The 15,917-nt window shown below is 43.4% G+C and overlaps 1 protein-coding gene across 1 annotated transcript in view; it reads left to right on the forward strand.

The window, feature by feature from the left end:
• Positions 1–14,556, forward strand: part of RPIA (ribose 5-phosphate isomerase A) — a 31,629-nt gene extending 17,073 nt beyond the window's left edge. The window contains exons 4-9 of the mRNA XM_045808895.2: positions 1,923–1,982; positions 3,838–3,902; positions 5,284–5,352; positions 6,078–6,219; positions 7,762–7,861; positions 13,616–14,556. Of these exons, the coding sequence (XP_045664851.1) occupies positions 1,923–1,982; positions 3,838–3,902; positions 5,284–5,352; positions 6,078–6,219; positions 7,762–7,861; positions 13,616–13,713 (534 nt within the window). The 3' untranslated portion in view covers positions 13,714–14,556. The remainder of the gene's footprint in view (positions 1–1,922; positions 1,983–3,837; positions 3,903–5,283; positions 5,353–6,077; positions 6,220–7,761; positions 7,862–13,615) is intronic.
• The last annotated feature ends 1,361 nt before the right edge of the window (positions 14,557–15,917 follow it).

The raw sequence follows: 15,917 nt of genomic DNA on the forward strand, positions 1-15,917 counted from the left end.
GTTTTTATAGCTTCAGGCTCTGGAATTAGGATGGTTTCTCCAGTACTACTTTTGGAGAAATTTAGGAACTGAGAAGTAATTCTGCAATAATATATATATATTTTTAATTCACTTAGAGAGAGAGAAAGAGTGAGCGTATGAGCAGGGGGGAGACGCAAAGGGAAAGGGAGAAGTAGACTCCCTGCTGAGCAGGGAGCCTGATGATGCCACTCCAGGCTCAATCCCAAGATCGCAGGATGATGACCTGAGCTGAAGGCAGACACTTAAACAACTGAGCCACCCAGGCACCCCTGCAATACCATTTTTATTGTTTTCTCCCTTTATTATATATTTCTTTTTAATAAGAACAAAATCATGTTTTTAAAAAAAAATTGATATTTTCAGTCAATATTTAATTTAGCTTTTTATGTGGAAATTTTCACACTTCGAAAAGGATGAAGAACAACATAATGAACTTTCATGTACCCATCACCCAGTTTCAGTAATTACCAATTCACGGACAATTTTGTTTTCATCTGTACCCCATTCTCCTCTACCTTAGTTATTTTGAAACAAATCCCAGTTATAATTTGATTATATGTATTTTATTATGTCTCTTTGAAAAATAGGGAGGCTTTTAAACATCTCAGCAATAGCAAAAAATTTAACAATAAACTTTGGTAACATAAAAACAAACCCAGGTAACATAAAAACAAACCCAGGGTTCAAATTTCCCCTATTGTCTTATCCTTTAAAAGTAATTTTCGTAGTTTGTTTGAATTAGGATCCCAGCAACACCCATATTCCAGGATCCTTGTGGTTTTTCTTAGACTCTTGGGAGCTGGGATTTGAAGATTGACATTGGTTATTTCATTCATCTCCATCTTTTTATAGATGAGAAAACTTGCCAAGGGTCATGTGGCTGGTTCATTTAAAATTAGAGCCGAGATTTTCTGATTTTTAATCTTGGGTGCATTTCATTTTGAGCAGAAAATATTTTAAGACATGCCTTTGAGGGATGCCTGGGAGGTTCAGTCGGTTAAGTGTCTGCCTTCAGCTCAGGTCACGATCCCAGGGTCCTGGGATCGAGTCCCGCATTGGGCTCCTTGCTCAGCGGGGCGTCTGCTTCTCCCTCTGCCTGCTGCTCCCCCTGCTTGTGCTCTCTCTTTCTCTTTCTCTGACAAATAACTAAAAGTCCTAAAAAAAAAAAAGACATGCCTTTGGAAGAATTTTCCATCCTTTGATTCCTCTGCATATTGTAGGCAATGACGTGAATACAGATCCTTATCACTTGGATTTGTTTGGTCCAAGGTCTATTTATTCCAGCTGTCAGTGCTCTCAGGGCCACGTGGTGGCAGTAACCGTACCACCTCTCCCCTTTTGAAAGGTTAATATGAGGCCTGTCTCTAAATAAATCGTCAGTCTTTCCCAGTGTGGTGTTCTCAATTTGCTGAGCTCCTCACTTAGCCATTCTGGACATCCTGCCTTTGATACACTCTGCTGACTGTATATATTCTTTTGCTTATTTTTATTCAACATGGTAGCCTGGAAATCACTCTGTATCAAGTCAGTTCTTATTTTAGGAAGGTTTTTTGTTTCTGTTTTTGTTTTGTGTTGTTTTGGTTTTTTTAAGTACTATATTACCATCAGCTTTAGGAATCCATGGCATTGTCTTAAATAGCAGGTCACAGAGAAGGAACTCTTAGCCTGGCACTGGGAGTCTTCACTATCTGCTATTTGCCTCCTTCTGGCTCCCAGGATGAGTTAACTTAGTTTTGCCATTCATGGAGCCATAGCTCCTACCTCTTAGTAGGCCCAGTTGGATTTGGGAGGGAGCCTTGGTCAGGACTCGGTGTCAAACACTTAAATCCAAAAGAATGCTGAGAATCTTTGCCACGTGCTCAGAGTAAATGATTATGGGTGTTTTTTCTTGTTCTCCACAGGCTCGTCAGCTCATCTTGCAGTATGGCTTAACTCTCAGTGACCTGGACCGACATCCAGAGGTAAGAGAGAGAGGGGTTGCCGTGTCTGGATATCTTGTTGAGTCTAGGAGAAAGGTCAGTGAGTCATACTAGGTTTTCTCCTGGGCTTTTGAATATTAAATTTGGCTAAAGTCAGGAGGGCAGAGGTTGTTAGTTTCCAGTACATTCCCTGTGGTTTAACCCTGAGGGCTCAGTATGAGCGTAGTGAAGGGAGACTGGACAAACCCAGGGCTGGACCCAGAGTTTCCTGTGGTCCTTGTACAGAAGTAGAAGGCCCACGGTGCTCAGCACTAAGTGGAGAGAAGAAGTAATCATCTGAGGCAGCCATGGACATTTGGAAACAAATTACAATGCAGTGCTATGGCAGAGATGGTTAAACCCATGGGCAGTCCAGAGGAGACCGGTTGATGCGGGCGAGCAGCGTACTCGCAGCTAGCATCGACTGAGCCCTTCCTCTGTAGCGCGTGTTAGGCTAAGTGCTAGGTCTGTATTCAGCTCCTTAGTCTCCAGTAGTCTTGAGGGCGCATACCATCATTATCACATTTTACAGGTGTGAAAAGACACAGAGGGCAAGCCCTTTGCCAAAGCCACGCTCACTGTAACAGGTAGAGCCTGAACATGAATTCCGATGCCTCTGGTGCTGGAGCGGTGCTACTTAGAAGGGTTTTGTGGGGAGAGGTAAAGTTTGAGCAGGAGAGAGCATTCCAGAGAGGGTACTAACCTGGTCTACCAACCTGTGTCATCCTGGTACATGTGGGCCTCGGGTGAGTCAGAACCAGGGGAAGTACTTGTTGGGGGATTTCTGTGGGCAGAGCCAGGGCAGAGTGTGAGTCCATGCTCAGCACTGTGAGGAGAGTCGTTTGGGCTGAAGGTGGACCTGGAACTCACACAAAGAAGGTTGCAGCTTTCCAGGCCCCAGAGATTTGCCAGGGCGTAGCCTGGCCCCAGGGTTAGTGCAGGGCGGGGAGAAGCAGTACAGGCTGTCTCTTCAGACAAAGCACAGGATCCGTGAAAGGATGGAAGCACAGTGAAGCTGAAGCTTGGTACACTTTATTTACACCTGTGCCATGCCAAGCAACTTGAACTTGTACCCTGAGGTTTTTTCATACTGCTGTTTTAAATAACTGTACTTAAGGCTCCTGCATTGTCCATGCAGGCAGAGTCCAGGAGTGATGTGAAATTCATAGCTTCCATAATTTCAGATCTTGAAAGATGAATGAACCCATTTCCTCCTGACTGCTCTTGTGGTTGGTGGTGGAATTTCCTAACAGTGGGTGTGGGCAAGCCCAGACAGGTGCTTTGGTGGGGTTATAGTGGGGGTGCCTCAGATAATTTCCAATTGCAGATCATGTCAAATGTGTGTCAGCTTTATAACACTTCATTGGGTTTTCTCTGTCTGCTCAAAACTGCCTTTCTTTTCGCCACATTAGTATGGAGACTTCTGAATCAGTGTTTCTCAGCCTTTTTTTCTGTTGCCCCCCCCCCCCCACGCACCGGTGAAACTTTAATACCATAGATGTACTGTGTATCTTTTCTGTACTTGGGAGCGATGTCACCCACATTGGGATTGTGTACTCTCAATAATTCTAGCTCCTCCACAGAGAAGCCCATCAATGAGAAAAGGGAGTGTAATGTCATTGGTAAGAGCTGGACCCAGGTGTGATTTCCAGACCCCGTATTTCTTTCCGTATTTCCTAGTGGAATAGCTTCACCTCTCAGAGCCTGTTTTTTGACTGCTTGAACGGGAGTAACTGTACCTAGTTAGTAGGGCTGCTAAGCATCTGATGAGTTATTACATATTCAAGCTTTGTGCAGAGGCTCTCAGTAGTTTCTGTATCTCTCTTCCCTCCCTCCCCCCCGTCTGCCCCCAACGCAGATTGACCTGGCGATCGATGGTGCTGATGAAGTAGATGCTGATCTCAATCTCATCAAGGGTGGGGGGTGAGTATTGTGGGGACTTTCTTGCTCAGGAGTATCTGCTGGTTAATCCTTAGCAAAGCAGAGTGGAAGGCAGAACATACAAATGGCCACTGTGATGTACGTGAGCTTGTCTTTCTACTAGGAAGTTGATAGCCTATGGCTGTAAAGCCAGCTTGGCATTTCTAGTCATGAGTAGCAGTTTGCTGCCTAGGAACCTTGGTCTCTTCGGTGAGATTATTCATCTTAATGGGTTCTCTGTATCTGCATTCCTCTGCTGATTCAAATTTTAAAAACTGTGTGAATTAAACCAAATATATTATTGGGGCTAGTTTATTAGGTCTGTGGGCTTAGTGTGCGATCTTTGCCTTAAAGCTGCTCTTACCCTTTGTGAGCAATTAGTTATATATTCATTCATTCATTTGGAAAACATTTATTGGGTATTTCTTTTTTTTTTTAAAGATTTAATTTATTATTTATTTGACAGAGACAGCAAAAGAGGGAACATAAGCAGGGGCAGAGGGAGAGGGAGAGGCAGGTTTCCATGGGGCTTGATCCCAGGACCCTGGGATCATGACCTGAGCCAAAAGCAGATGCTTAACAATTGAACCACCCAGGCACCCCTATTGGGTATTTCTTAAATGCTGATTTGGTGGGAAGGGAATGGTGAGTTGAAGAGAGTGAAGTTCCGCTCTGCTGGTTGGCTCTCCTAATCAAGCCGACTGCAGGGACACACAGTATGTTGAGCATCTCACCGTGCTCTAGCTGTCAGATAGTGGTCAGGACAGGTTGTTCAAGGCTTGTCCTTCTCACATTATAGACCCTTCCGTTCCTGCCGTGCTCAGATGACCTTGCCCTGAGCGTAGATGCATCTTAGCTGGGAGTGTGCCTGGCCTGACTGGGAACCATTTCTCCCAGACACAGGCTCATGTTTTCATAGTCCATTTACTAGAAGCAACAAGTCTCAGCTCAGGCTACCTTAACAAAGTGCTGTAGACTGGGTGGCTTCAGCAACAACAGTTTCTCAATAGTTCTCGGACTCCTGGCTCCGCCTTGTCACTGTGCCCCAGGGTGGAAAAAGAGCAAGTGAACTGTCTGGTGTATTTTCTTCTAAGGACATTAATCCTGTCAGACCAGGGACCCCCCTTACAACCACATTTAACTATAACTACTTCCTTAGAGGTCTCATCTTCCAAGTGCACATTGGGAGTTAGGGCTTCGATATATGAAATTTGGGAGGGACACACTTCGGTCCATTGCGTAGCATGGTGGAGTTGGGGATTTCCCTTTAAGAATTACAAATTAAATTTCTCATTAAATGGATTTGGGTTTACTGTATCTGACCTTGGTTTTCCAATTGACTTTGTGTCCTACCCTGTGTTTATTTGCCTCTTCCCATCCCCAGAGGCTGCTTGACCCAGGAGAAAATTGTGGCTGGCTATGCCAGTCGCTTCATCGTGATTGCTGACTTCAGGTACAATGTTGAGTGTTCTGAGCTGTCCACTGGGGAGGTAAATCAGACCCCAACCTCATCCCCATTTTATGGAGGAGGAAATAGAGAAAGGGAGGGGCTGTCTGACTTGCTGAGACTGATGACTAGGACTGAGGGCAGTGTCTTGGAGGATTTTGCTCTGTTTTCATGCTGACCGTACATATTACTATGTTATGTGTCCATTGGAAGGAGGAGGAAATAGCTTGTCACTCTGGTGACAAGAGCACATCCTCATACATCACTCATTTGATCCTTGCAGGGAGCCTCAGAGGAAGGACAGGCCCTGCCCACGGGCAGTGACTCAGCATGCCCTGCTTCCTCTGGGCTCACACATGACCTGTGTTGTGCGTAGTCTTTGACCAGGCTCTCAGGTTCTCATTCAAGGAGTCTGTAGAAGGAAGGCGCTTGGGCCGAGCATGTGCATTAAAAAAAAAAAATGTATTTACTTACAAGATATTATAGCTGTGGAAAGAACATAAATAATAAATATCTGTATAGTCACGAGCCAATCATACCCAGTTTTAACATTTTGTCGTGTTTACTTCAAATACCTCATTTCTTAAATAGTAAAACATAGCCAAAATGTTTAAAGCCCTGTGTGTTTGTCCCTGTTCTCTGCCCTTGCCTGCTCACTATGTCTGAATTTGATGTTTGTCTATACCATTGAGCTTATTTATATTTATTGTATTTTTTTACTTTTTTCCCAGGAAAGATTCAAAGAACCTTGGGGATCAGTGGCACAAGGGAATCCCCATTGAGGTCATCCCAATGGCCTATGTCCCAGTGAGCCGAGCTGTGACTCAGAAGTTTGGGGGCGTGATTGAACTTCGAATGGCCGTCAACAAGGCAGTAAGTGGCCAGAGAGTTTCCCAAGGGCATTCCAGGTTCTCGGTGTGGTGTCCTCCTTTTTGTGTTTGTTCGGTCCTCTGTTGCATAGCCTGGGTAGTCAGCTTTTATTTATTTATTTTTAATCAGATTATTGGTGTATTTTTAGCGTACGAGCTTTATTAGTTCCTGTATTCAAACTCGTGTAGGTATCACTACACTTAATGCAGCGCATAGTCTCTGTACAGGTGGGGGCACTGACTCTTTCTCTCAGTCCCTTGGAGTTTGGTGCTCCTCAGATGATCGGATCTTTGTACCTGCGGTCTGGACTGCCATGCTTCACAGTGGCTAAAAATGGGCTTTGGGGAGCGCCCCAGGGCAGGAAGTTTTCCAGGTTCCACGGTATAATTTTCCTTTTCTCCTCTTATCTCATTCTGTTGTTAAATGCCATAAGAAGTAGAATTTCCTGGGGGATGTGAACCCCTCATTAGGAATACGCTCCAGAAAACTTAGTAGAAATGTTTCTCTAAAGCTTCTAAAGTGGACTGTGCTTTTTTTTCCCTCTTACACTTAAATAAACTAGCAAAAGTAATAACCTAAAAACTAACTGTAATTACAGATGTAACTGTGTAACAAGTTTGGAAGATACAGAAGAGAAAACAAATTATCTGTAACTCTACCCTGATGCGTTTTTATGTTGATGTGTATTTTTCTGGTGTTTTTCTGATGTTTTAAAAATCAGTCCTAATCCAGTGGTCGTACAGAGCTCTGAATCTGGTTCCCTCTGTAGCTGAAAAGCCCGGACGAGACTGTTGGAGAGGGAGGTTCTCTCTCATGGCTGGGGCGACTCTAGACAAGAGCCCCAGCATCCTGCCTTCCTGGGGCTCTTCACTGAACTCCCACGCCCTCACCTCCAGCCTGCAGGAGTGGCCTAGTTTCCTGGCCTGTGACTGTCAACATTCATGGTCCCAGATGCCTTTTAGTGCTCTAGGAATTTTGGATTAATTATCTAAAACTACCCCCTGCCTTTTTTTTTTTTTTTTTTTTTTTTGGACCCCAGAACGCATCTCTGCTTCCTGTTTGGTGGGAGTGCCTGCTTGGGGAATGATGGGTGCATTACTGGGCACCTAATGTGAAGTGGTGAGAATGTTGCACCGTGTGGATAGTCTGCTTCTGTTGCTGTAGTTTTTCATTCTAATAACAGCTAAGAATTGTTGAGCCCTTCCTGTGAGTCCTCACTGTGGTAAATGCTTACCCATATGGTTTATACATAAGCTGCCTTCTCAAATATGTATCATTATCCCCTTTTCGTAGTTGAGGAATTTGAGGTTCACAGAGGTTAATGGCTCCTCTGAGCCTCCTCTATACCTATGTGGCTTCAAGACTCAAATTTGGATGCCAAAGCTCCTGCTCATTCTTCATAGCACTGTCTTCTAGAAAGCATGAGGCACTGGCTGGAGCGGATTAATTAAGATACTTATCTTTGGACATCCCCTTCACTTTCCTGCCCCTCTCTGCCTACCTGTATCGACATCCTCTGTAAATGTGGAAAATTACACCTTCTAGGGTCCCGTGGTGACGGATAATGGGAATTTTATCTTGGACTGGAAGTTCGATCGGGTGCACAAATGGAGTGAAGTGAACACAGCTATCAAAATGATCCCAGGTAATGTGAGTGGGGTTCATTGAGCGTAGACACCCATGCACTTCGTACTGTCCCCTGCCTCTGGCCATAGGAGGCCTGACGGGCGTGGATTTGTAAGACTTGGTTTGAAAGAAAAATTTCCTTTGTACCATGCATGGAGTTTCTCTGGCTTCGTACCTTTGCTTCCTCTCCGCTCCCCCCGCCCCCGCTCCTCTCCTCCCCCCCAAGGAATAGTTGTTGCTTACCTAGCTGCTTGTTGGTTGTGCATTTCACAACTCATTTTAGTTGGGATAGGCCTGGAACTGATGGAGTGTCAGAGGGGGTGTGCCTGGAAATAAGCTCACCCTCTCTGCGTAGAGCCTTCCCTTCCAGAAGCTTGACTGTAGCCTCTTTCATTTTTGTGGGCTCTCTTGTGGAGAAAAATGACTCTGTTCGCCCATACTCATCAGATACCACAGGTGCCGCGCCGCATGTTACAGGGAATGCTTCTGTCCTAGAGCATGGAGTCTGCCTCAAGGAGAGTTCATGTAGACCCGGGGGAAGCTGTGCGTGGCTGTGTAGAAGCCATGCCTACAAATACGATGAAATGTGCTAAATTTGCTAGAGAAGTACCAAGAGTCTTGAGTACATGTAGGTTGCTTCCTTTAGAGAGTGGCGAAGTTCATGGAGGAGAGGTGGCTTTTGCCCTATGCCTTAGCATAGTGTAACCTAGACACTGCACTAAGTGTTTAAAAACGCCTCATTTGATTCTCCAGTTGGATGAGATCGTTATGGAGCAGGACATGGGTCACGGAGGTGAAATGACTTGCCCAAGGGCTGCATTGCCAAGAGGGGAGCCTTGGGTTGTCTGCCTCTAGACCCTGAACCTTAGTGCTTCTTCGAGTGCCAGGTTGAGGAGGGCTGGTATGACATGAACAGGTGGAGTGGGAGAGCCTCTAATGCGTGTAGCAGGGATCTGGGGCCCTGGGTAAGGCTGGGTGGGTATGCGTCCATGCCAGAGGAAGTATTGAAGGCCCATACGAGAGGATCAGATGGAGGAAGCAGATGTGAGAGATATCAGTCTTACGGTATTGAGAGACTAAGATTCTGACTGGGAAGAGTCCATGGCATAGAATATTCTTGGGCCAAAACTGGCTAATGGGGCCAGTATGGTCAGTTTAGCAGATTGTAGTGGCTGAGAGTAGATTCAGGAGCAGACTGCCTGGATGAGGTTCCTAACCCAGCTTCACATGTCCGTGTGAACTTTGTGCAGTTAGTTAATATCTCTGTGACTCAGTTTCTTCCTCTAAAAGAAGCTAATCCTAGTGCCTACTTCATAGGATTGTTGGATTAAATGAGTTAAGATAATGCCTAGTGCAGTGCGTAAAGGAGTGTTTGTTGAATGAATAAATCCCTAGGAAGAAAGGATAGTATTGTTTGTTAAATGAATAAATCCCTAGGAAGAAAGGACAGTATTGTCACCATTAATTAAATGTGCTAGATTCTAAGTAATCCATGCTATTTGAGAAAGAAAATGGTGTGAATATATGCCATGTAATAAGGAGCTAATTCTTCCAACCTTACTTTAGTCTGCTCTTTTAGTCTTTGACTGACAATCTTGTAGCAGATTTATTAAGCAAAAAGGAGGAGTTGAATTATGCTTTTTCTCTCGCTGAGTGTTCTCATTTAATAGAAGAAGTAATGAGCCAAGAGGGCAAGAGGAAGAGAAGCTGTAGAGGTCACTGTTAGTAAAATGGGAGCATTTGCCCCATAATGCAGATAAACCCAGGGGATTGTATAGGAAGCAGCTCACCAGTGTGGGCGCTGTTCCTCTGTAGGTGGATTTCTTGCAGTGCCCACTAGGTAGCTCTGTTGCTCCTGCTCAGACCTTTCTTGGCTTATCAAAGTATTGAGCTGTCCTTCATGAGGAAGTTTCTCCTGTATTTGCCCTCTGCCTCAGTAAGTAGAAGCTACAGCCTAGAGAAGTCCAGAATCATAGTAGGAACTTAAGCTGAAGAAAATGAAAAAAGAGAGGTTAGATGTTAAATCATGCTACTAGAAGCATCAGTTTGGTTCGTTGCCTCTCCTGTTTTCTCTCTTCTTGCCTTGATTTGGTCTGTTATGATACTGCCGGACCAAAATCCAGGGAAGGGAGGCAGGGCAAGTTTCCCTGTCTGTCCCTGTTGCCCTGCGCTTGCCCCGCATACATTTGTGTGTGAGGATGCTTAGAGGACAGCTGGACTGGTGCCCGGCTGGTCACGCCCTCCCTTGGATGTTCCATTGGGTTCCACCCAGAGCACAGAGGCTCTACAGAGAGGCCAAAGCTCGTGGATTCTGGGCCTCATGCTCATAGTGAGCCACCTCTGCCCTTTCCACTACTGGGGGTGGTCTGTAACCTGAAGAAGGGGTGCTCTAAGATCAGACCTTCAGCTCCTGCCATTTGTCTCTGCTCTTTCTCCGAAGCCTTTTCTGAACCTAGTTTGACTTTCTCTGAATCGGGGAGCTGTCACCATGTATTACAGAATTGTTGCAAAGTATGGGTCTTGCATGGCTACGGTGCTACCTTTGGGAAGCTTCAGTTGGTGCAGTGACGTGCCAGGGACCTATACTTCAGCAGCTCCTTTCTCTGCTTCCTGGCTTTTCCTCACTGGTAGATGATTTTATTTGTTTATGTATTGGGAGCCATCTTGTGAAGTTTCAATTTTAAAATTCTTTTCTTTTTTTTCTAAGATTTTATTTGAGAGTGAGCGAGCGGCCATCAGAGAGAGAGAGAGAGAGAGAGATCATGAGCAGGGGGGAGGGCTAGAGGGAGAAGCAGACTCCCTGCTGAGCAGGGAGCCTGATGCGGGACTCGATCCCAGGACCCTGGGATCATGACCTGAGCTGAAGGCAGACGCTTTGCTGACTGAGCCACCCTGGTGCCCCTTAAAATTCTTTTTGATTGACACTGTTCAATATTACAAGAGTAATCGGTGAAAAGTCTCTTCCTTCTTTCCCTCCACCTTTTCCGCTATTAGATGGTGCTAAATTGCCCTCCATTGATTGCATCAATTTACCTCTCTACCAACAATTTTCCCTACACACTCATCCATCAAACTTGTTTTCCTGATAGTTGAACAGTATTATCTCATTGTGGTATTGTGTATATATGTAACTATTTTCAGTAAATGTTGCTTACAGTTGTAGTTAATTCGCATTGCTGAATAGTATTCTGTTTATGTGTGTGAAAAAAAATGTTTGTAACGCTATTCTACTCTTGATGGGATTTGGGTGTTACCAGTTTTTAGCTCTTAGGAAAAGTGCTGCTATGAGCATTCTCGAATACATGTCTTTGGATAACCATATGTGTGCCTACCAGTTGCATATATACGTAGGAGTAGAATTGCTGGATTGTTAGGTATGAATATGTTCAGCTTTGGAAGATGTACTAATAAATGTTTTCCAGAGTGGTTTTGCCGGTGTACTCCTGTTGTCTATGAGTGGGAGTGTCTTTGCATTCTAGTCAAATTTCATTATATACCAGATTTCATTCTGGTGAGTGTGTAGTGGTATCTTGTCGTTTTCATTTGCGTTCTCTTTTCAGTAATTAGTTGGAGCACCATTTCTAATGTTTATTGGCCATTTTACATAGCCTCTTTTGTAAAGTACCTCTTTAAGTCTTTGGCCCATTTTTCTACTAGGTTGTCTGTCTTCCTGATTTGGAGAATTATTTATATATTTTGATGCGAGTCTTTTGTTGGATATATGCATTGCAAATATCTTACGCTCTGTGGGGAAAACTTGTAAGGCTGATAGTGTGATTGAGCATAATTAGGTGTGTAAATAGCCAAAGCAATCTCAAGAAAGAAGAACAAGGTTGGTGGTATCACAATCCCAGATTTCAAGATCTACAACAAAGCTATAATAATCAAAGCAGAATGGTACTGTCACAAAAATGGACACATTAGTCAATGGAACAGAATAGAAAGTCTAGAAATAAATCCATTGCATCTGTGGTCAACTAACCTATGACAAAGAAGGCAAGAATATACAATGGGGAAAAGACAGTCTTTTCAACAAATGATGTTGGAACAACTGGTTAGCTACATGCAAAAGAATGAAACTGGATCATTTTCTTACACTACACTCAAAAATAAACTTAAAATGGGTTAAATGTTAGACCTGAAGCCATGAAACTCCTAAAAGAAAATAGGCAGTAGTTTCTTGGACATTGGCTTTTGCAACATTTTTTCTGGATCTTTCTCCCCAGACAAGGGATAGAAAAGCAAAAATAAACTACTGGGAGTACACCAAACTGAAAAGCTTTTGCACAGTGAAGGAAATCATCAACAAAATGAAAAGGCAGCCTACTGAATGGGAGAACACATTTGCAAATGCTATATCCAATGAGGAGTTAAAATCCAAAATATATTGAAGAACTCTTACAACTCTACACAAAAAACTAATTAATTAAAGACTGGGCAGAGGACCTCAGTAGACATTTTTTCCCAAGAAGACGTAAAGATGGCTAACAATCACATGAAAAGATGCTCAGCATCACTAATCATCAGGGAAATGCAAATTAAAACCGCAAAGAGATATCACCTTATACCTGTCAGAATGGCTAGAACCAAAAAGATAAGAAATAACAAATGTTAAAAAAAAAATCCAAAAAACAAATGTTGGTGAGAATGTGGAGAAAAGGGGGAACCCTCATGCTCTGTTGATAGGAATGTAAATTGATGTAACTACTATGGAAAACCATATGGAGGTTCCTCAAAAGATTAAAAACTATTATATGATCCAGTAGTCCCACTGCTGGGTATTTACCCAAAGGAAATGAAAACAATAATTTGAAAAGATGTATGCGCCCATGTTTATTGGAGCATTATTTACAATAGCCAAGATGGGGAGCAACATAAGTGTCCGTTGACAGATGAGAGGATAAAGATTTGGTACATATGTGCAATGGAATATTTCTCAGCCATAAAAAAGAATGAGATCAAGCCATTTTCAACAATGTGGATGGTCCTAGAGGGTATTATGCTAAGTGAAGTAAGTCACAGACAAATACCATATACTTTCACTTACATGTGGGATCTATAAAATAAGACAAATGAACGAACAAAAAAACCAGAAACAGACTGTTGGTTGCCAGAGGGGAGGGGCAGGGGTTGTAGGCAAAATAGGTGAAGGAGGGATTTAAGAAGTCTAAACTTACAGTTATAGAATAAGTAAATCACAGAGATGAAAAGTACAGGATGAGAAATTTAGTCAATAATATTGTAATAACTTATATGGTCACAGGTGGAAACTATACTTACCGGGGTGAACATCGTGTAATGTACAGAACTGTTGAATCACTGTACTGTATACCAGAAACTTAATCTAGCATTATATGTCAACTATACTTCAATTTAAAGACAAAAGGAAAATAACGGGGAGTGGGGGTTACTTAGAGTAGTTATGGAGGGCCTCAGATACCAGACTTGTCATCTGATACCTGAAGGACAGAGAAGAACCATCTCCTTGAAGTGCTCCACGATGACTGGTCCAGCAAGCAGAATAGCGTGAGCAAAGGCCCTGAAGCAGGAAAAAAGTTGGCACATTTGGGTATAGTAGAAAACCAAGATGGCAGGGGAGAAAGGGATTGTAAGAAGAAAAAATAATCTGCATCTCTTCATTGTTCTGAGAGAGGAAAGACTTCAGACCTGTCATTTGTCCGATGCTGCTCATAGTAGTTGTGTCTGATCCTTGACTCCCTTCTTGCCTTGGGAAGCTGAAACTTAATGCTCTTTTCCATCCTTCATCCTGCAGGCGTGGTGGACACAGGCCTTTTCATTAACATGGCTGAGAGAGTCTACTTCGGGATGCAGGACGGCTCTGTGAACATGAGGGAGAAGCCTTTCTGTTGATCCGGCAGGAGTGGAGTGTGTTCACCTTGAGCCCCCAGCCCACAGCTGAGGTGGACATGCCTCTCCAGGAGCCTTTGCCTTAATGTATCTGTGCCAGACGGGCAGCTGGCAGGGTGGGGGTTGGGGGGGTTAACTCCAGTCTTCTGAAGTATTGTTATTTAATGTCTTTTTAAAAAGAGAAATATAAACATATATATTTTTACTATTAAAAATACTCAGTTTTTTTTAATTAAAGTAGAACTTGATTTCATGTTTTATATGAAACATTTACCAAAAAAAAAAAAAAAAAAAAGGAAAGGGACTGTCTTTTAAACTTTTAACTTGATTCTGCTGGTTAAGCTTCTGAATATTGGGTTTGCTGAGAAATGTAAATCAAAACTTTTCTTTAAACTGGTAAAATGAAGGGCCCAGCCAGCAGTGATTCCCTGATGCCTTACTGGAAATATTAGAGTTTACTTTCCTACCACACTGTTTTGTCATTAGTTTTTGTTGTAATCACGCACAATCCTTAGATACCTGTTTTAAGATGAGGTTTACACAAGTCTGGCGAGTGGAGCAGTGTGGTGTATAGTGACTCAGAGTGTAAATTGTCAAGGAGAATGTGGGGTTCTTTTGCTAAGATCCAGGGGTTCTTTCAGACCACTGTCGTGGGAAGCAATTGGCCAGAAATACTTGCCAGTACTGCCAAAGCACTGCTGTGAAATGTGAAATACTTTTAAATAGTTGTCTTTTTGTTGTTAATATTTTCCCTGTTCCTTTATTATTGCTTGCATGGTTCATCGTCAGAACTTGTCATTTCCTTATGTTGTTTGAGGGTTGAAATAAAACAGTATGGTGCCGTTTCGACTCTTTGTCTTTACTGTTCGCAGTAGTTTTGCAGTAAAATAGGGATCAGTTTTGCACACCAGTTTACATTGGATCTTTGATAAGGGGTGGAATTTACTTGAGAAATCTTGAGCCAAAGACTAGGTAAATATTTCCTTTATTTTGGGGCAGGCTTGACATCAGTTTTATTCCATAGACTTTTGTCAAAGAAGAGATTATTCTCTTTGTTAATGGAAGATAGCTAAACAAAAGTCGCCAGTTATCCCCACGTGTTATATTAGTCCGACCCTTAGTCCCAGAAGCTGGCGAGCATTAAGCAGTTTCCTCATATTCCCTCGTTATTCTCCCCACTAATCTTCAGATCGTGTGCCCAGTGGGCAGTGCGCCGTCCAGAAAGCCTCAGAGACAGGGAGACGGAAGGCCGCCATCAGCTCGGTGGTAGTTCTGGATGGGACGGAGGAGCCCAGCCGGCGAGGTGTTTATGCTGAGGGCCTTCATCTCCCCTGTGCCGGCCTGCGTGAGACTCAGGACCGTCCTTGCCCTCAGTGCGCCCTCGGGTCGGAGCCTGGGATTGTAACTACCGAGCCTGCCTGCATCTCAGTCCCTGCTAATCCAGGTGGCCGAATGAAAGTTACCAGAACTGGCTTTATGGAGGCTCTCTTTTCCTTGCCAGATTCTTTCTCTTTTTCTTCGCTTCGAAGTGCTCTTTAAAAATGTTGCCTCACACTTTGTTAGGAAACCTGTTGTTAGGAGCGGTTTCGTTTTCAAGCCTCTTCTGGTCTAGATAAGTTTTGCACAAAATGAGCACTAGATGTTAGCCGAGAAAACTTGATAGAACTAATGTTTGAAATCCTTTCAAGGTCTCGTGGCATGGGTTAAGTTCAAGGATAAAGATAAACAACAAAGCTAAACTGGGTTTCTGAAAAACACCTACACGCTCCACGTCACATGGACATTCTCAGTGGCTTTCAGGGGCGTTCGCACCTGTGGCCAGAATGTAGTCCCTGTGAGCATTGATGTGAGGTTTTCCTTCTCTTGAAAAAAACAAAACCCCTGCTATGCTTGGGGCACACACACAGAAGTTTGTTCTAGAGGTAAATTTTGATCGAAGGTTCTTCAATAAAATTGTTATTAAATGTGATCTTGCAGGTGATAAATTGGATGGAAAAAATTTGCAGGCCCACGATGAATCGGGCACAGGCAGGCTGCAGGTCTGGCTTTTGGGAAAGGTTATAACTGAGTTAAACAGTTACGCTTCTGGGAGGCATCAAAGGGGGAAAATCACTTGTATTTGAATAAGATCAATTTTGGTTTCAGCTACAGGTCATAAAGTTTTTATTCATTTATCAGCCTTTTTCTGAGTTCCCATCACATGCCAA

This window comes from Ursus americanus, chromosome 7, assembly GCF_024610735.1.
Source record: "Ursus americanus isolate L20-20 chromosome 7, mUrsAme1.1.p, whole genome shotgun sequence".
Taxonomy (NCBI): Eukaryota; Metazoa; Chordata; class Mammalia; order Carnivora; family Ursidae; genus Ursus; species Ursus americanus.